The 21,647-nt window shown below is 35.9% G+C and overlaps 1 protein-coding gene across 6 annotated transcripts in view; it reads left to right on the top strand.

The window, feature by feature from the left end:
- Positions 1–21,647, top strand: part of Gpatch8 (G-patch domain containing 8) — a 94,302-nt gene that overhangs the window by 16,988 nt on the left and 55,667 nt on the right. For 3 of the 6 annotated variants that reach the window (XM_026412357.1, XM_026412358.1, XM_077800441.1), the window contains exons 1-4: positions 8,638–8,718; positions 9,760–9,794; positions 16,791–16,807; positions 18,985–19,057. Coding sequence is in view for 1 of the 6 variants with exons in the window: in XM_026412355.2 (XP_026268140.1) it covers positions 8,644–8,718; positions 18,985–19,057 (148 nt within the window). In the remaining 5 variants the exon portion in view is untranslated. Of the gene's footprint in view, positions 1–8,637; positions 8,719–9,759; positions 9,795–11,446; positions 11,459–16,790; positions 16,808–18,984; positions 19,058–21,647 lie in introns of those variants that run through there. The other 3 variants (XM_077800442.1, XM_026412355.2, XM_026412362.1) reach the window with 3 other exon arrangements.

Here is a 21,647-nt window from a genome sequence, read left to right as displayed (position 1 = left end):
TAACATTAAAAAGACAGAGTGAAAAGTAAATCACCTGTCAAAAATGACCACTCCAATTACATGGGTGTTCTTTTCACGGCTACACATACAAGCATTTTCTATTCTTCCTTCTTAAAGGATAGCATGCAGGCACATTGTTTTTAGCACTTAGATATTTATATTTTGACAATATGTCTTGGAGATTATTCCATAACTTTGAAAGATTTTTTTTTTTTACTTTAAAATTATTTTAGATTTGTAGAATAGTTGTAAAAATTGTACAGAGAATTCTGGTATACTGCTTGCTCATCTTTTCTTACTAAAATATCCACATAATTACCATAATAAAATTACCTAAACTAGGAAATTAACGTGGCAGAGTATTAGTAACTAAACCACAGGTATTATTTTAGCAGTTTTTCTAATAATATCCTTTTTCTTTCTTTTTTTTTTTTTAATAAGAGAGAGTGAGAGAGGAGAGAAAGAGCGAGAGAGAGAGAATTTTTAATATTTATTTTTTAGTTCTCGGCAGACACAACATCTTTGTTGGTATGTGGTGCTGAGGATCGAACCCGGGCCGCACGAATGCCAGGCGAGTGCGCTACCGCTTGAGCCACATCCCCAGCCCCGAATAATAATATCCTTTTTCTATTTAGGATCCTACTCAGGATTTCACATTGATTACGTTTAGTTATTTCTCCTTTGTCTCCTCTAATCTATAGTACTGTCAATCTAGTCTTTGTCTTTTATGATAAGCAAAAGATTTTCACTAATTCTGCCTCCTGTAGAGAATATTGTTTTAGAATTGTGGAGGTTTTTAAAATTTTTTGATTCTCTGTGTATAATACAGTGGTGGAAATATGGAACTAAAAATAGTTTTTTTAGTTGTCAGTGAACCTCATTTTATTCATTTATTTACATGTGATGCTGAGAATTGAACACACTGCCTCACACATATGAGGCTAGCACTGTACCACTGAGCCACAACCTCAGCCTACTTTTTAAAAAAATTTTTTTTGTAGTTGTAGGTGGACAGAATGCCTTTTATTTTGCTGAGAATCGAACCCAGTACCTCATGCAAGCTAGGCAAGTGCTCTGCCACTGAGCCACAACCCCAGCCCCCACCCTCAGCCTACTTTTTTAGTTTGAGACAGGGTGTTGGTAAATTGCCAAGGCTGACCTTGAATTTGTGATCCTCCTACTTTAGCCTTCAAGTCACTATGATTACGGCATGAGCCAGCTGTATCAGTTTTCTTATTATAAAATAGGAATGGTAAAAATTATCCTGGGGGCTGGGGATATACTTCAGTTGGTAGAGTGCTTGCCATCCACTCATAAGGCCCTGGATTTAATCCCTAGCATCACCACCACCACCCCCCACCCCCGCAAAAAAAAAAAAAAAAAAATCCTGAAGTCAGCAGCTGATTGCCAAATACTACACTATTTCACAAATTTATTAGGTAAAGATTTCTTAAAGGTATTATACAAAGCTAAAAGAAGCTGAGTGAGTGAGTGTGTGTGTGTGTGTGTGTGTGTGTGTATGTATGTATGTATGTAGTGGTACTGACCATTCCAAAACCTTTTTTTTAAATATGTAAATCTTTTCTTTAAGGACAGTTTCAGATTTACAGAAAAATTGCTAAGACAGTATGGAGAGTTCCCATGTACGTCTCATACCGTATACCCAGTTTCTCCTATTACTAAGATTTATGTAGTTTAGCATATTAGTTACCATACTAATGAACTAATAGTGATAAATTATCATTAATAGAGTTCCTAATTTTATTCAGATTTCCTTGGTGTTCCCTAATGACCATATTCTGTTCCAGGATCCCATACAGGATACTTCATTTTTTTTAGTTGTTATGTGTCTTTAAGCTCCTCTAGGTTGTGACAGATTCCACCCCCCCCAACCCCCCACCTTTTTTTTGAGGCCTGATCTTATTGTGGTGTCCAGGCTTATATCAAACTCCTGTACTAAAGACATTCTCCTGCTTCAGACTCCTTAGAAGCTGGGACTACAGGTGTAGGCCACCACAACTCTTTAATTCCTTTTTTTTTTTGGATAGAGCTATTTTAATCTTTAAGGCAATCCCCTCCAAATCTCCACTGTCATGTTCCACGATTAAACACTCAAGGTCACTCCAGGTGAACTGGGCTGCATGAAATAATCACATAGAGACAGAAATACCTTTTTCTTTGGGTACTGTGATGGTTCCTCTGATCTTAGAGGTCCTTGGATAAGTCATTCAAATGAGGCAAGGGGTCAGGTTTCAGGGGGTTGATGTTTGCTGTCAGCAGATTGACTGACATCAGGGAGTCTATACCCATCTCATAAGCTGTGTGGGGATCATGGCCGAACAAGTAGAAAGACCAGAGCAAGGCCCACCCAAATGGAGGGGCATTGTCGGTTCAGTCCACTTGTGCACTCAATGCTCATAGTTCACATACACAAAGCCCATGGCTGGCTTGCCACATCTCATCACTCAAGGCTAAGGGGTGCTCATTTCCTATGTGCCAGCTCCCGACATTACACTGTCTTTTATGTTTTCCAGAAGTTTTCCGTTACCTACCCCCAATCCCTAATAAACATTTTTTGTTTGTTTATTGGTGCTGGGGATTGAACACAGGACCTCTTTCTCTTGCTAAGTACTTGTTCTATCTCCGAGCTATCTCCCTAGTCCTCTATTAAACAGTTTTTAATGAAAAATCATATTGCTCTCTTACTCTTTTTTTTCTTCTATCTTTGCTCATCTAGTAATCATACTATTCTTTCTCTTAATATCTTCAACTACCACATAGAATAAATATAGCTCAGAGAATAAGTTCGTACTCTATGAAGGCAGCCTTTGGTAGGATTGGTACTCTACCATTCCCCCTATGGGACAGACTTCATATTTCTCCTTAGCTCCCATCCTGGCTGAGCTCTAGCTCATTTCCATTTCCCAGTCTTGCCTTGCCAGACGCTACTAATCTGTATTCCTCCAACTTTCTGTTTACCCCTCTGCTGTGGTACTTATCATATTATAATTCTCTGTTTACCATAAACCACGGTTCCAGGTATTCATTCTTTATTTATATGCCCTGTATCAAGACAATTACTAGTAGATGGCAGAAAAATTACTGAATGCTATGTGTTGGGTTACAATAATAACATGTCTTTATTCATTTTTTTTAAGTTATAGAGAGACACAATATCTTTATTTTGTTTATTTTTATGTGGTGCTGAGGATTGAACCCAATGCCTCATGTGTGCTAAGGCAAGCCCCAGCCCCTCTTTATTCATTTTTTAAAAATATTTATTTTTTAGTTGTAGGTAGACACACAATATCCTTATTTCATTTTTATGTGGTGCTGAGGATCAAATCCAGTGCCTCATGTATGCTAGGTGAGCACTCAACCACTGAGCCACAACCCCAGCCCTCTTTCTTCATTTTTGAGTGCGGAGGTACTAGGCATAGAAACAGGAGCACTTTACCCATGAGCTACAGCCTCAGCCATTTTTCTTTCTTTCTTTCTTTCTTTCTTTTTTTTTTTTTTTGTACCAGGTATTGAACCCAGGGCTGCTCATCCCCAGCCCTTTTTTATATTTTATTTTTTTAAATTTGTAGTTGTAGATGGATAGAAAAAATAAATTTAAAAATGCCCAGGGCTGCTCATCCCCAGCCCCTTTTTTATATTTTATTTTTAATTTGTAATTATAGATGGAAACAAATAATAAATTTAAAAATGCCTTTTTATATTTTTTTAATATTTATTTTTTTAGTTGTAGTTGAACACAATACCTTTATTTTATTTATTTATTTTCTTATGTGGTGCCGAGGATTGAACCCAGGGCCTCACACGTGCTAGGCAAGCACTCTACTGCTGAGCCATAACTCCAGCCTCAGAATGCCTTTATTTTATTTGTTTATTTTTAATGTGGTGCTTAGGATCAAACCCAGTGCCTCATACATGCTAGGAAAATCCTCTGCCACGGAACTTTAGCCCTGGCCCCATATTTTATTTTGAAATAGGATCTCACAAAGCTGCTTTGGGACTCACTGAATTACTGAGGCTGGTGAACTTGCAATCTTCCTGCCTCAGCCTCCCAAGATGCTGGGATTATAGGAATGTTTTGAGATAGGGTCTCAATGAATTGCTGAGGTTGGCCTTAGACACCCCCTGCCCTGGTAATGGGGCTTAAACTCAGGAGTACTGGACCACTGAACCACTTCTCAGCCATATTTTGTATTTTATCTCACTGAATTGCTTAGTACCTTGCTTTTTTTTTTTTTTTTTTAAAGAGAGAGTGAGAGAGGAGAGAGAGAGAGAGAAAGAATTTTTAATATTTATTTTTTAGTTCTCGGCGGACACAACACCTTTGTTGGTATGTGGTGCTGAGGATCGAACCCGGGTCGCACGCATGCCAGGCGAGCGCGCTACCGCTTGAGCCACATCCCCAGCCCCCAGTACCTTGCTTTTGCTGAGGCTGCTTTGAACTCTTGATTCTCCTGCCTCAGCCTCCTGAGCCACTGGGATTACAGGCATGTGCCACCGTGCCCAGCAACCTTGGACTTTTGGTTCTTCTCTCAGCCTCCTGAGTCGTTGGGATTATGGGCATATGCCATTTTTCTTGGCAGAACACATCCTTTTTATATAAACACAATGAAAAGATGGTGTTTGCAGTGGTTTTTTCCCCCACATTTTCTATTGGTGCATTATAGTTGTACATATTGATGGGATTGTTATTTTGTACAGTTTTTTTTTTTAAGTCAGCCTCCTTATATCAGTGGTTTCATAGTTCTACCTTTTCCAGAATGTCATATGTCATTGTAAAGACTCAGTACTTTCATATTTTTGCTGTTACCCTAACCCCTCATATTTTCAATCTTTTAAGGTGATTTGTGCTCTAGAAATTGGGCCTCTTAAGTTGTTGTGCTTTGTGTGTGTATGTGAAATGTTACCCCCACCTCCCCACCCCCGTGGTGCTAGGGATTGAACCCAGGGCTTGCATGTGAGGCAAGTACTCTACCAACTGAGCTATATCCCCAGCCGAAATGTTCTTATTCAAACATTTTGTTAGACTGAAGCTTAATCATACATCTAGATATGTTACCTTTTGGAATAGCTTCTTGTCACAATTGAGGAAACTGCCAGAAGTGTCTTAACTTTAGAACATTGTGATTCCCCACTTATAAAGGTATATTATTAAACACAAATAATAATAATGAAATACAAATAATATTTGGGCGCCATGGCACATGCCTGTAATCCCTGTAATTTGGGAGGCTGAGGCAGGAGGGAGGATCTCAAATTCAAGACCATCCTCAGCAATTTAGCAAGGCCCTAAGCAATTTAGGGAGACCCTGTCTTAAAAAATAAAAAGGACTGAGGACATAGCTGAGTGGTAAAGCACCCTTGGGTTCAATCCCTAGTAACGAAAATAATTATAGATATTGTTAAATGTTCAGGCTACATTGTAACAAGTAAAAAAAAAAATGAGGGTTTCTTTATCCATTTCATTTCTTAGAAGTAGCCATTTTTGTCAATTGGTTACCTGTCAGTTTTATGGTACATTTTAAAATTTAAATATTGTTTGGAAGAAATGCTTTAGAAATGTTGAATATGAGTTTATTCTCGTTTTTGTTTATTTATTTTTTAAACTAAATACATAAACTATTTTTTCAAGCAGTTTTTAAAGATTCACAGCAAAGTTGAAGGAAAAGTAGAGTTCTCATGTATCCAATTTCTCCTTTACAGACAGTGCCTCTCCTCCCCAGTCATCCTGCACATGTGTTACAGTACATCTGTACATTTGTTACAATAAGTGAATAAGTATGGATACTTCATTAGCAGTCAAAATACATGGTGTACTTTAGGGTTTACTTTTGATTTTGTAGTTCTGTGGGTTTGTACAAATGACATGTGCACACCATTATATAGTATCATAGAGGATAGTCCCGTTTTCCTAATAATCTCCTGTGTTCCACCTGTTCATTCCTTCTTCCCCACAACCCCTTAGGAACCACTAATCTTTTAGTAAAATCTTTTTTTTATTAAAAAAATGACAGCAGAATGCATTACAATTCTTATTACACATATACCACAGTTTTTTTTTTTTTAAAGAGAGAGTGAGAGGGACAGAGAGAGAGAGAGAATTTTAACATTTATTCATTTTTTCTTAGTTCTCGGCGGACACAACATCTTTGTTGGTATGTGGTGCTGCTGAGGATCGAACCCGGGCCGCATGCATGCTAGGCGATCGCGCTACCGCTTGAGCCACATCCACAGCCCCCTATACCACAGTTTTTTATATCTCTGTTTGTATATAAAGTATGTTGACACCCAATTCTGTCTTCATACATGTTTTGAATAATGATGTCTATCACATTCCACCATCTTTGCTAATCCCCTGCCCTCTCCCTTCCCCTCCCACCCCTCTTCCCTATCTAGAATTCATCTATTCCTCCATCTATTCCTCCCATGCTTCTCCTCCCTACCCCACTAAAAGTCAACCTCCTTCATAGTTCTACCTTTTCCAGAATGTCGTATGTCATAAATTGTAGATTTTTCAGATGGTCTTGTATATGTGAATGCTGGGAATTGAACTGAGGACCTCTTTATGGGCTAAGCACACACTCTTACCAATGAGTTGCACGTTCAGCCCCTGTTTTTCTTTCATATATTGTGCTTTTGTGTTGTGTCTTAGAAATCTTTGTCTAGCCTGAGGTCACAAAGATATTCTCCTATATGTTTTCTTCGGGGTGGGGGGTACTATGTATTGAACCCAGATGTGTTTTATCCCTGAGTCACATCCCCAACTATTTTTATTTGAGACAGAGTCTCACTAAGTTGCTTAGGACCTTACTATGTTGTTCAGACTGACCTTGAACTTGAAATCCTCCTGTTTCACCCTCTGGAGGTTTGTATAACTGCACCCAGCTAGAATCTTTTGCCATTTTAGGTTTTATATTTAGGTCTACAAAGCATTTTTTTTTGTACCAGGAATTGAACCCAGTGGTGCTTAACCCAGTGAGCCACATCCCCAGCCCTTTATTATGTTTTATTTAGAGACGAGTCTTGCTGAATTGCTTTAGGACTTTGAGGCTGACTTTAAACTTGCAATCCTTTTGCCTCAGCCTCCCTGGCTGCTGGGATTATAGGTATGCCACAGTGCCCAGTTTTTTTTTTTTTTTTTTTTTTTTTTTAAATGGCAGGCCTGGGTATTGATTCCAGGGCCTTACACATGCTAGGCAAACATACTATATCACTGAACTACATTCCCAACCCACATTAGTTTTTTAAATTATGGTTTGTCACCATTTGACCCAGTTATCCCACTAGTTGGTGTATACCCAAAGAACTTAAAATCAGTATACTGTTGTGATGCAGTCACATCAATGTTTATAGTATCATAATGCACAATATCTAGGCTATGGAACTAACCTAGGTACAACTTCAACAGATGAATGGATAAAGAAAATGTGGTGTGTGTGTATGTGTATATATGTATATATATATATATACACACACACACATATTGTGCGAGGCACGCACTCTACCTCTGAGCCGCAACCCCAACCAGCTAAATTGTTTTTTTTCCTCGCATGTAGATACCTAGTTCTAGCACCATCTATTGAAAATGCTATTATTTCTTCATTAATTTGTCTTTGTACTTTGTTGAAGATCAATTAATTATAAATGTGTGTCTTTTTCTAGACTCAATCTATATTATTTATCCTGATTAGTAGCCCATAGATCCAGAATAATTTGGAAATCTAACTAGCTGTCTTTAGAAATTTAAGTATCTGTTATTTGTTGATTACAGTTTGTTACCTGTGGTATTTTCTAAAACAACTTTAAGCTTGTAAGATTTTGCTAATGATTCATCATCTGTTTGGAAAAATGAGTAATTTTGTGTGGCGGGGTAAGAATGATCTTGACTTTTCCTAGAAGATGTTCATTTCCTTTTCTTCCTTTTTTTTTTTTTTTGTTTTTGGTTTTTTTTTTTTTTTTTGGTACTGAGAATTGAGCCCAGGATTGCTGGACCACCAAGCTATAGCCCCATCCCTGTTTGGGGCATGGGGAATTCTGGGTATTGAACTCAGGGCCTGCTGGTGTGCTAGGCAAGCATTTTACCATTGAGCCCCCCAGTCTCCCCAACCCTTTTTAAAAATTTCATTTTGCATTAGTTACCTGATGTAATAAGTTGCTTTTCTTTTCTGTGCTAAGGATCAAACTCAGGACCTTGTACCTGCTAGACAAACACTCTATCACTGAGCTATACTCCAGCTCCTAGTTGTTCATAGATTTTTTTTGTGTGTGTGAAAGTCTAAATTTGTGCTGAATGTGATGAAGTGCTCCTGTAAACCCAGCTGCTCGGGAGGCTGAGGCAGGAGGATCTGAAGTGTTTGAGGCCAGCCTCAGCAATTTAGCAAGACCCTTTCTCAAAATAAAAAGTAAAAAGGGCCAGGGATGTGATGCTCAATGGTAGAATGTCCCTGGAATCCCCAGTACTGGGGGGGGGGGGGGAGTCTGAATTTGTGGTTTTTTTTGTTGTTGTTGACTGAGAATGAAAAGCTTAAAGCTTAAAATAACCCCTCATTTGATTAGCTTATTAACAATTTTGATATTTATTGCTTTTGTAAAAATAACTGTAGTCTTGTTTTTTTTTTTTTTCAGGGTAATCACTTTGATCAATATGAAGAAGGACATTTGGAAATTGAACAAGCATCACTTGACAAGCCTATAGAATCGGTAAGATGATCAGTGCTAAATTTTGGCTCTTAGCCAGTTAGTTAGGTAGTGTTCGTGTGACACTTGATGTGAGTGAAGTTAAGCTTATTAATAACTGATAGTATAGTTAGTTAGAGATATTTTCTTGCATGCCCTGCAGTAATCAAATAAGAGTTTGGGATGTGATTTGATATTTTTAATACATTGGGAAATTAGTCCAAAACATGGAAAAACAAATTGGAATTTCAATGGAAAAATATTATTTTGGCCCATATTGATATTCCGATAAAGATAGAAAGTTCAAGCTTAGTGTTTTTATAAATTAAATAAAGGAGTAAAATGTATTTTGATCCTTTAATACCTTTCTTGGGTGCCCAGTCATATGTGAAGTGATTAGAAATGGTTAAGAAATAATATATATTTTTTTTATCAGACTTTAGTGAAACATGATAAACATGGTCTCTGTAGCTTTAACTATGTCTCTCTTTTTTTTGTTGTTGTTGGTCAAAAGTTAATTATATTTTTCCACACTGCTTAGTTTGGGGCATTAATGATACCAACTCATAGAACAAGGAGATTTATTTTTCCTTTCTCTTAATTTAAAAAGAAATCTTGATTTTTTAACATTATTTTTATTTTGAAAAACCCATATTTTAAAATAACACAGTCCGTTGTTACAATGTCTAAATGTCATTATTGTCAGCATTTAATATTTGTGCTTAAGTGTACATAATTAATAAGGGCTTCATTGAGTCATAGGAAAAACCTGATTGGGGAAAAATCATCAAAGAGGGAATCTTAATCTTTATAGTAGTCAAGACAAACCCCTTCTCTCCCTTTAAGAAACACTAGCTTCTTTTCCCTTAAGAAAAAAAGTCAATTTAGTGAGTACAGAGTACAAATACTTTTAATTTTAGCTTTTTTGAAATTGTAACATAGTAAAGGATCAACATATATTTATGTTCCTAATTAGGTTGGTGTTGTGTGTGTTTGTGTGTGTGTGTGTTTAGATGTTTACAGAAATTTACACAACTTGGGGTGTTCGACATTTTTCTTCCACAGCAGTTGGCCCATATTAGCTAAGCAGCCATGATCTGGTTTGTATTGCACGGTCTGCCTTTTTTTAATTTCTTCTCTAGGGTTTCTTTCTCCCCCACCTCCCCTTCTTATTTCTGTCCTTCTGGTCCAGTGAACACTGCGTATAGTATCTTCTGTCTTAATGTGCTGGCATGATGCTAGACTTAGGCATGGCAGTAATTGATGACGCATGTGATAATGCTGCAGAGGGAGAAGTCACATCTGATGTGCTGAAAGTCCAGTCTTGAGTTTTGACATAAGGATAAATTGCCAAGCCCACTTTGCTAAGTTAAAACTCACTTTATGCCTTGCTCAGTGTCATTTTGGGACTTATCATGAGGCAGAATTTTATAATGAAATCAGTAGCCATGATCAGTATCTTGTACTTGAGAAATAATTTTTTCAATTTAATAAACGTGTTTTTTGGGGGTCAAAGTTCAAGAACAAACTGTCAGCAGAAAAGCCCAATACCATAGTCTATAAGGTGTATAGTTGGTTAATATTCTTATATAAACTATAATTCTAAATATTCTGACTTGGCAGTAGCAGGAAATTTATATTTAAATACTAGGCTGAATTTGCATCCTAGTATTTATTATTATTATACTCAACAGAGTATTAAAAAGCATTAAGTGATATGTTTTATAATAAAAGTTTTCTTTTGGGGCCACAAAACTTATTTCTGTGGCACATAAGGCTAATGCTACTTTGCCTCACAATGTCCAGGATTTTTTTTCTAGCACACATCATAGGGAGAGCACTGTCAGAAGAGAGTCTAAGGGGCTGGAGTTGTAGCTCAGCAGTAGAGCCCTTGCCTCATATGTGTGAGGCACTGTTTTCGATTCCCAGCACCACATATAAATAAGCAAATAAAATAAAGGTTCAACAACAACTAAAAAAGAAAAAAAAAAAGAAGGAGAAGACGACAGTTTGAGTAATCATTGTTGAGAAATCTCAATGAGGAGGAGAACGTATATATATATATATATAAAATTTATTAAATACTATTATCTTCTCCATTTAAAATAGCAAGTAGTATAGTACTCAGACTGTATATTTATTTTTTTAATAAATAAACACTTTCAAAGGTGTATATTATACTAATAAGTATGCTTCTAATGAAAATTTACTCCTGGAAACACATATATGCATTATTTGTGATGTGATAGGTTAAGTAGTAGTTACAGCTTCATGGCCTATATTGGGTTAGGTAGAAATGGGATTCACAAGATAAGGAAGAATCTTATATCTGCTACTTAATCATTTGGGTATAAAACTTAAATTTTAAAAGAAATTCCCGTGATTGGCATCAAAGTAGTAAGTAGTTCCCCCCCCCACTTTTTCTCCCCCAAGAAAAAACCACTATTATGTAAGTAATTCCCACTAAATAATAAGTATATATTGCGTTATATGGCTGGCTGGCTATATTGAGCTATTTTTGTTCTTAGGGGGAAATGTCGTTTCTTCTAACACATAAAGAGACTCTGCTGAATTAAAATCTTTCTCTGCAGCAATATCTATTGAGAGGTGCTGACTGTTTTGCTACAGCATGCAACTCAAAAGTGGCTGGAAATATGCAGCTTTGGGAGTCTACAGATCATTGCAGGAGCTAAAGGTCTAGTCATTTTTTTTTTTTAACAAAGGTAATCTGCAGCAGCTGGTAACCGTGGAAGTCTCTGCACAGGTTTGTGCCAAGATATGCCCGTTGAAGGGTTATTGTGAGTATAGGATTAAGGTCTTTTTGTTTTGTAATAGGGTAAATTTGATGCAAACTAGCAAGATGGGAAATGAGATTTGAAGATGTAATAATGCATTATATTTTTAGTGAACTTCTGAAGTTAGATTTCTTAGTGAGATGATACAAATATTTCAGTTAAAAACACATGAAAATTTAACTTTCGTTAAGTATTTAATATCTATTGTAAAGTTCTATTTTCCTTTCTTTATTTCAACCAACCGAATAGCCTCTGATGAAATTTCTGGTCAAGGGTGAAACACTTTTCTAAGAAAATTATGAAAGAATTGCTAGACAACTTGATTATTTGAATTAAAGTAAAAGTGCAAAGTATTAACTTTTATCCTTATTATAAAATCTCTTTTGAACTTGAATTTTAAAAAGCCATTATTGCTTTATGACTTTTAGATCCCAGCCATTGTAATTATGACCTCCATGTACTTACAATATTTAGAAAACAAAATTTTATCTAAAGTCATAGATCAAGTTAGGATTCCATCATACTTTGAAGAATTGGTTGGTATGATTTAGGATGTCTGGTCCTTATGACTATAGTTTGAAGATGTGAGAAATCAGATGGGGGAATGATGTTAAATTATATAGGTGGCAAGATACCTACATTATAGACTTAAAATATGCAGTCATTGTTGCAGTTGGAAGTGCAACTACCAATAAGCATTAAATTGGTTTTTGCTCTATTTGACTGATTAAAATCCTGGCTTAATAGTTGTCAGGTTGATTGAGTAGATTTTAAAAATTAGTGTCACTTCAAATTCTGGTTGCTGATGTTTAGTTTGCTTGTCTAGGGATTTAGAAGTATATGTATAGTTGGATTTTTGTCATGTTGCATTATCTGTTTAGATCTGTGGACTCCACTAGTTCCAAACTGTAACTCTATAAGACTGCTGATTTGACATTTAGCAGTGACCATATGTGGACTGCACTATAAATGTGCTTCTTGGAGCTGAATGGTGTAGCATTACTATATGGCTTTTCTCTCTAGTCTTCATTGTGTCATCTGTAGTGAGCTATAGATTTTTTTTTGTTTTGTTTTGGGAATTTTTACAACTTGTTGTTTGCATGGGTTCACCTAGTAGCATTTGGTTCTTGCTTACACAGTCTTTGATACACAATCAGCAAAGCTTACAATCCACTCAAGAGACTTGCTATTTTTGTCACTATTGAAAATAAATATGCTAAAGTGTGTAAATTGAATATGGCTGTCAACTAAAAGAAAATTCATTGTGAAATTCATCTAGTCACTTACATGCCTGTAGCATAACTTTCTCCTGAAATATAATACTGTGTTTCCTTGTATAAAAATTTGGAGTCAGCCCCATACAATACAGTAAAATTTCATCTTTGATTTGGCAGGCACCTGTCATACATGTTGGTGGTACTTTTGCAAAAATAGCCCTTGTTACTGTGGTGGTATAAAACTACATGGAGCAGAGAGAACTTCCTGGGAAATTTTTCTGCTTGATAATTAATAAATTAAAATGTTGAGAAATACAAATAGTTAATGAATATTCCCCTTTCTACCCACTTTACTGGGGATCAAACCCATGGCCTCAGGCATGCTAGGCAAGTGCTACCACTGAGCTTCTCCCTCCACCCATCTTGCTTTTTAAATTTTATTTTGAGACTGAGTCTTGCTAAGTGTTGCCCAGGCTGGCTTCTAATTTGCCATCCTCCTTTCGTAAGCCTCCAAAGTAGCTGGAATTATAGGTATGCAGTGTCATACCTGGCAAGTGTTTTTTTTTTTTTTTTTAAATATTCTTTAGTTTTAGGTGGACACAACATCTTTATTTTATTTTTATGTGGTGCTGAGAATCAAATCCAGTGCCTCACACATGCTAGGTGAGCGCACTACCACTTGAGCCACATTCCCAGCCCATATTCATAGGTTTTTATGATATACATTTGTTGCTTTCAAAGATCTTCCCATTTAAAAGTTGTACCTCTCTTCTCACATAATAGAGAAGAACAAAGGTTGGAAATATGGAAATTTTTACAGCTTTTTTTCCCTGGTACTGTGAATGAAACCAAGGGGTGTTTACTACTGAGCTATATCTTCAACCCTTTTTATTTTTTTATATATTTTTTGGCAGCGGCAATGGGAGAAGGGTAACCACAGATTGAACTCGGGGGCATTAAACCACTGAGCCACATTCCCAGCCCTAATTTGTAGTTTATTTAGAAACAGAGTCTCTCACTGAGTTGCTCAGCACCTCGCCATTGCTAAGGCTGACTTTGAACTCGATTCTCCTGCCTCAGCCTCCTGAGCCGCTGGCATTACAGGCATGCGCCACTGTGCCAACCTTTTTTATTTTTAATTTTAAAAAAAATTTTTTTTAATATTTATTTTTCAGCCTTTGGTGGACACAACATCTTTGTTTGTATGTGGTGCTGAGGATCAAACCCGGGCCGCACGCATGCCAGGCGAGCGCTACCGCTTAAGCCACATCCCCAGCCCCTTATTTTAAATTTTGAGACAGGGTCTTGCTCGGTTGCTTAGTGCCTTATTAGGTTGCTGAGGCTGGCCTCGAACTTGTAATCCTCCTGCCTCAGTCTCTCAAGTCACTGGGACTACAGTCATGTGGCCACCACACCCAGCTTCAAAGTATAGCATTTTAATTGTACATTTAAATTGAGGGGGAAAAATAAGCCAACTGAAGTAATTTTGGTGAAAAAAACATTGGCTTTTCAGTTCAGCTTTATTTTTTAACCACAATTATAAGAACTTTATTTCCAACCAAAAAGCATGCCACATAGCCACCATTTTGAATCTTGAGAACAGAATGTAACAAATAGGTGGTGTGTGGGAACTCTCTGTGAATCATGTGGAAAACCAACTTTTTGCTTATCACCCTTGGGCAAAATACTGTTGACATATTAATTATCTTAAAATTTGGATTTCCTTGCAACTTTGTTAATAAATTAAAACGAATAAAAATTATTATTATTATTTTTTTGAGACCCCCATCTTGTCATGTTGCTTAGATTGGTCTTGAATTCTTGGGCTGAAGTGATCCTCCTACCTCAGCCTCTCTAGTAGCTGGTGCTATAGGCATGTACCATCATTCTTGGCTGGTTTTTAGTCACTATTATAGTGACTGAAATAGTAAAGAGTTCATTTAAATTTTTTTTCCTTATAGTTATTATTTTAGAGGTAAATTCAGTATATATTGCCCTTACTCTATCTAGATTACCTGTTGGAGCTATAAGTTATTTATGTCAATTTACTGTTATAAATAGCATCCAGGAATAATTAGCAAAATCACATCCCTAAATAGGAAGAATATATTCCTTTTTTTTACTATTTATTTTTCAGTTTTTGGTGGATACAACATCTTTATTTTATTTTTATGTGGTGATGAGGATTGAACCCAGTGCCCCGCGTGTGCCAGGCGAGTGTGTTACCACTTGAGCCACATCCCCAGCCCAAGAATATATTACTTTCTGTAGGTTGGTGATTGACTCCCTTTTTTAAAATTTATTTTTGTGGGATACCAGAAATTGAACCCTGGGAACTTAACCACTGAGCCATATCCCCAGCCCTTTACATTTTTTTTTTTTTTTGAGACAGGATCTCAATAAGTTGCTGAGGCTGGCTTTGAACTTCCAGTCCTCCTGCTTCAGCCTCCCAAGCCACTGGGATTACACTTGTACCACCAGGCCTGGCAGAGTCCCTTGTTTTGTTTTGTTTAATATTATTTTTGGTAATGAATACAACATCTTTATTTATTTTTATGTGGTGCTGAGGATCAACCCAGTGCCTCACACGTGCAAGGCAGGTGTTCCGCCACTGAGCTACAACCCCAGCCCAAGTCCCTTGTGTTTTGTTTTTTTTAAAAAATATTTTTAAATATTTTTTAGTTGTATTTGGACACAGTGCCTTTATTTTATTTCTTTCTTTCTTTCTTTGTGGTACTGAGGATGAACCCAAGGCCTTGCACATGTTAGGTGAGCACTCCACCACTGAGCCACAACCCCAACCCCCAAGTCCCTTGTTTTTTGACAGTGAAAGTTTTGATCATTTCAGAGGTAGACAAGTCTGCTTTATTGTACTCATAAGTTTTTCTACTGTGTGCTCCTTGTACTACCTATATTCTTATTGCATTTGGTTTTTGTTTCTGTTTTTTTGTACCAGGGAGTGAACCTAGGGGTGCTTAACCACTGAGCCACATCCCCAGTCCTTTTTATTTTCTATTTTGAGACAGCTTCTCTCTAAGAGTTGCTTGGGGCCTTGCCAAGTTGCTGAGGCTGGCTTTGAACTTGTGATCCTCCTGCCTCAGCCTCCACAGCTGCTGGAATTACAGGCATGGGCCACCACACTTGGCTCCCATTAGATTTTTTTTTTTTTTTAAACCTAGCCTTCGGCCTCTTTTTTTTTTATTTTTTTATTTTTTAAAGAGAGAGAGAGAGAGAATTTTTTTTAATATTTATTTTTTAGTTCTCTCGGACACAACATCTTTGTTTGTCTGTGGTGCTGAGGATTGAACCCGGGCCGCACGCATGCCAGGCGAGCGCGCTACTGCTTGAGCCACATTCCCAGCCCTCCCATTAGATTTTGACAAGTGTTTTTATAAAACTTTTTTTTGTTTGTTTTTTTAAAGAAAGGAACTATACTGAATAGTAGCTTTTTCTGGAGAGTTCCAGAACTGCTTTTTCCCCCTCCAAAAGCAGGTAGTTTACAATGATAAGAAAGGTCCAGGTTTGCTGTATTAATTTACTCTAGGAGATTCGTGAGAAGAGGAGGTTCTGGGAGATGTGTCTCTTTCTTTTGCCTTTATTTTAATCAGAAGGATTAAGAACTTAAGATGACAGGTTAAATATTTTAATATAGCCCTGAACATTTCATTTCCTATTCATACTTGGAAAAATAGATTTAATTTTTTTTAAGTTTTAACCTAAGTTTTAGAAGAGAAATGTCATTATCATTTTATATCAGTAGGTTTTTTTTTTTTTTGAGAAAATGACAGCCATCCTCTTGAGTGGTTTTGTAAAAGTGGTGCTAATGTGTATAACTTTAATTTTTTCTTTTTTCTCCCTCTCCCTTTAACATTTGCTTTTCCTTTCACTGTTGTCAGTCACAACATGCTGCTCTTGAATCTCTCAGCTGGTCTTGACTCGTGAATTTACTTATGCTTTCACTCTTCTTTAATAAATACATTACTTGCAAGCAGTGAATTGAAAACAAGACAAAAAAAAAAAAAAACGACCATTAGTGATCGGACAGTTTCTTACTTTGTGTTACATTTAACTGTTCTTTTGACAGCCCAGTTTTAAAGCCAGGTTCGTATGGAAATGCTTTCACTCCACTTGCACTGCTTTTGGAAATAGCATACTGCTTCATCTGTCTGTTTATTTTAGTGCATTCATAATATAACACAGTCAGCATAATGTCTCATCTCCACTTAGCCAAATTTTTTTTCTTTAAAAACAAAACAAAACAAAACAACAACAAAACATCAAATAGGAGGGCAACAATTTTTGTCAGCATTAATGCCCAAGCCTTAGTGCCAAATATAGTTATAGTGTTTATCTAGTAATAGATTAAATAATAATTTAACCAATTACAGAACTATAGTCATTCTACTATCCTTATATTCTTTCTAGAGTTTTCAGTTATAAAAATTATGATATGAAATAAAGATTTTATATGCAGGTAAGTTTGTTTCCATGTTAAAACCATAAGGGCCTCTTTACCTTTCCATTTTCTGCTAGTATTACTTATTATTGAGATTTTTATTATTTTTTAATTTTAATTTTTTTGTGGTGCTGGGGGTTGACCTTGTGCATGCTAGGCAAACATTTTACCACTGAGCTATATTCTCAGTGCTTAATTTTTTTTTTAAATAATAAAGTTAGTAAATACTTAGACACACTTAGTACTGGGATAGAAGATGCATTTCCAGGTAATACAGGGTAGAACAGAAGCTGTAACAGGGTTGATTGTTTAATGTGAAAGTCATCTGTTGGGATTACACATACCATATAGTGTTTTCTAATTCTTTAAATTCTTAGTAAAAATAATTTCTAGTGCCCTTTTGTGAACCACACGTGTTTTATATGTATGTATAATGTTTTTCTTCCCCCTGTGACTCCAAAAAGCATTTTATCATTTGCATTTAGAACTAGGAAAGAAGCAGTCTAATATGAAATGTTTAGTTTTAGTGAGAGATTTGTGATTTTTTTTAGATTTGTAAATAGATTTTACATAACGTGGTTATTTCCAAATGGCAATACTAGGTTAATATTATAAATTAAATGCATGTTGAACATTTTGTGTATACATATAAGTGTACATACACACATACATACATAGATACATACATGCAGTATAGTGATTGAGCCCAAGGACTTATGCATGCTAGGCCAAGTATTATACCACCAGCTATATCACTAGCCCTGGGTTTATAATTTTTAAGTGTTTTGTTGTTGTTGTTGTTTTTGAATGAGCATCATTTTTTTTTTTCTGGTACAGTTAGTGGTTGTTTAGTTTTATCTGAGTACTTTATAATAACTGTAAAAAGCAGAGAATTGGACAGAAGACTGTAGGAGTTTCTGATACCTTGATCCTTTAGGCAAAAGCTGACACTTAATTGTTGTTTCTGGAATCTTTTTATACAGTTTACGTTGAAATATCTTTTCTGATTTCTCCTAGGAAGATGAGACATTATGTATGTTGGTTTTTTTTCCCCCTACATGCACTAATGGTTCTTTACTGTTAACTTATTGCTAGGCCTGTTTCATTCTAACATCTTAGCATTTTTGTTAGACTACATGTTGAAATGCATCACTCAGTCTGTGCTTGAGCTCATTTTATTTTTGTTTAATCAATTTAATTTCTTGTTTTACTAACCTCACTGTTTTTTCAGTTTAATATTGGCTGCATGCTAGTTAAATATTTATATTTTATATTATATATATTTAAAACACCAATCAAGTCTAGCCTGGATTTGCTGATTGTTTTTTTCATTTCTACTGTTGGGGTAGTCTTACACTTACAGCTTACTTTGTTTCTTGAAAGCCTGACACATAAACAAAATAACTAAACACAATGTAGATTTTTTTTTTTTTTAAAGAAAAATCTTAAAGTTGTGCTGTCTAGGTGGTGGATATGATTGTATAAGTACCTTGATTTTATGCTTTTTAATGTTAGTTTTAAAACTTCATAAATGTATTCTTCCCCCTTTTCCTTCCCCTTTTTAAGTGTTATGTACAAAAGTTGCCCAGCACACTATTCAAAAGGACCCTTACCCAATATGTTCTTCCCATTTAAAATACTAGCCAGCATTTCTTTTACATTAATGTCCCTTTTATTGGGCACATTTACCCTGTTATCAGCACCTTTTTTGCATGCATATATGTAGAATTACCTCTTGCTCATCACCTGTTTAAATGTCACTAGGAAGGGAAGAATATATTATTGGAATATTTTTGGTTTGTCTCTCTGTTCTGTCTGTCAGGATAATATTGGACACCGCTTACTCCAGAAACATGGGTGGAAGCTGGGCCAGGGATTGGGAAAATCTCTTCAGGGTAAGTTTTTTAAATTTACCAAAACAAAGAAAGAAAACAATGTTTCTGATGCAAATCTTGTATCTGAATATATTTGTTGTCTTCTTAAAAAAGTGTTTGGGGTTTTCTTCCCACTTTTCCCCCACTAGAATAGTCCATTTTTTCCTATGATTGTATTATAAGTTTCTGTATATCTTCCACATGTGCTAGTAATTTGCAGAAGCAAGCTGCTGTGTCATTAAAACTTTCAGGTCAAACATATTGTGTGCGGCTCAACTTGTTCAAAAACAACAACAAAAAATTTTAAATGGAGGTGGTAGGTTGGTGAAATAAAAATAATACATAGTATCAGAGTTACACCTGGCTTCAGTATTATAAGTAGAATTCAACACAGGGTTTTAACTTTTGTCCTTCCCAAGTCTGTCTGAAGCTTGTGATTACTCTGGCTCTTTAGCTCTGTGATTAGAATCCATGTAGTGGTGAAGATAAAAAATTAACCTACATGAACTAGAATGAAAATTGTAGGGCTTTCTAAGCAGAGAGGTCACTTTTCAGGTTCAGATCAGGCCTGAAAAATGTTTGGATTAAGGTTTTTTATTGCATTTAGTTTTCTTTTTAACTATACTAGTTATTTGAAAACAAAATACTAATATTTCTGCTTTTGAGTTGTTAATTGGAAAAAACATCCACCTGCATTTACTTTTTAGTTCTCTCAGATTCATTAGCTATTGTTTGATACACATGTAATATGGATGCTACCTCAGAAATGAGGGGAATCGTTATACTTCTGCATCTGATTATGGAGAGGCTCATTATAGAAAGGATGTTTGGAGTTAGGTATGCTAATGTTGATTTAACTCCTTTGAATTTTGAAAACAGATTTTCACCATTTGAATACAGGAGTGTTATCAGTTAAGCATGTTAAGAGAAGCAAGAGGACAGGGAATGAAACAGGATGTTTCAAACATTAAAACCTTTGCTTTTAAGATTCTACTTCTGTAAATTCTATTCAGTGGTGATCCTTAGGCTCAACAAATATATTTTTATTGAATATTTAATTACCAAGTATTAATCTTTTCTTGTGGTGAGAGAGGTTTGATTACCATAACTTGTTTTCCAAGTGGCAGAAAACTCTGCAGACAATACAAAGAATACTCTGTGAATTTGTATGGCATAGACCACAGATTTTATCAGAGTCCAGAAGAGAGATGGAGTAATCAGGAGTGAAATAGAGATGGATTTTTGATAGACTTTGTCCCAGTTATATAGTAGTTGTGTTAGGTTCATTTGAGTGGAGGTGATTGCTTAGAAGAGGGTCAGAAGACTAGATGTGATCTTTTCTTCCAGTTTGAAACATCTCTTCCTAATTGAGGATGCCCAGGAGCTTGTTGATTGCTGCTATCTGTGTTTAGGCACACAAGATGGGGACATCTCATAGAAGTGAGCAGATCTGTTTGAATCCCAGAATTTTTAACGTTAAGAATCAAACACTTTTACCCAAATTGAACAACAAAGTTTTTATAGGTGTCCTATAAATAAGAGTCTGGTACATAATAGATTAGAGTACCACTGGAGCCTGGTGGTGGAGTGTGTGTGTATATTTATTAATTTGTATGTGTATCTTTAAGAAAGGATAGGTAGCTGGGTGTAATAGGCAATGCCTCTAATCTTTAATCCTAGCAACTGAGAACACTGAGGCAGAAGGATCACAAGTTCCAGGCCAGTCTCCGCAACTTTCTGAGACCCTGTTTCAAAAAAAAGAAAGGAAGGAAGGAAGGAAGAAAGAAAAAGACTGGAGATGTAGCTCCGTGATAAAGTGCTCCTGGGTTCAAAATAAACAGATCAAAAAAAAAAAAAAAGATGGGTAAATTGATAGGTGATCCAAAATAATAATTATTATTTAAGAACTCCTTTGAATTTTGGTTCTCTTTTAACTTTGAGCACCATGAAAAGAGAAATTAGGCTTTATTTGTGTTTTCTGTCTCCTTAGTAATGGGCATATGGTAAGCACTTAATAGCTCATACATCTATTCATTTAAAATGTAAAGGAACACTTTATATTTTGAAGCCTTTTGGAAAAAACTTCCTCCTTTTTAATTATGGTAAAAAACACATGAAGTCTGCCACCTTACTCATTTTTCTTTTCTTTTTTTTGACTCTGGGAACTGAACCCCAGGACCTTGTTCTACCATTGAGCTGCACCACCATCCCTATAGCTTAACCATTTTCAAGAATATAGGTTAGTGTTAAGTATATTCATATTGTTTTGTGAAGCTTATTTAAATGGTTAGTACATGTCTTTATCCTTGGGAAAGAATGTTTCCAATATTAAGGGCAGAGTTTGTTTTGTAAATAAATTTTTACTTCCCAGTGTCAGATTTAACACTATCAGGTCTTATACTGTTTCTCTCACATAACTGTTTCTGTAATTCATACATGATTTAACCTAGAACATAACCACATTTATGACATTTAGTTATTTTATGACATCCCCCCCCCCCAAAAAAAAAAACTTTGCTATAAATACCCACTGAAGAAAGCCCTATAACTATAGAGAAAATGATAATGCTTCCTTGGTAATTTCTAGACTGATCACTGTATGTAATTTTTA

Source organism: Urocitellus parryii, chromosome 7 (assembly GCF_045843805.1).
Source record: "Urocitellus parryii isolate mUroPar1 chromosome 7, mUroPar1.hap1, whole genome shotgun sequence".
NCBI lineage: Eukaryota > Metazoa > Chordata > Mammalia > Rodentia > Sciuridae > Urocitellus > Urocitellus parryii.
The sequence above is the reverse complement of the archived record's forward strand: the minus strand, read 5'-3'. Positions and strand labels throughout refer to the sequence as shown.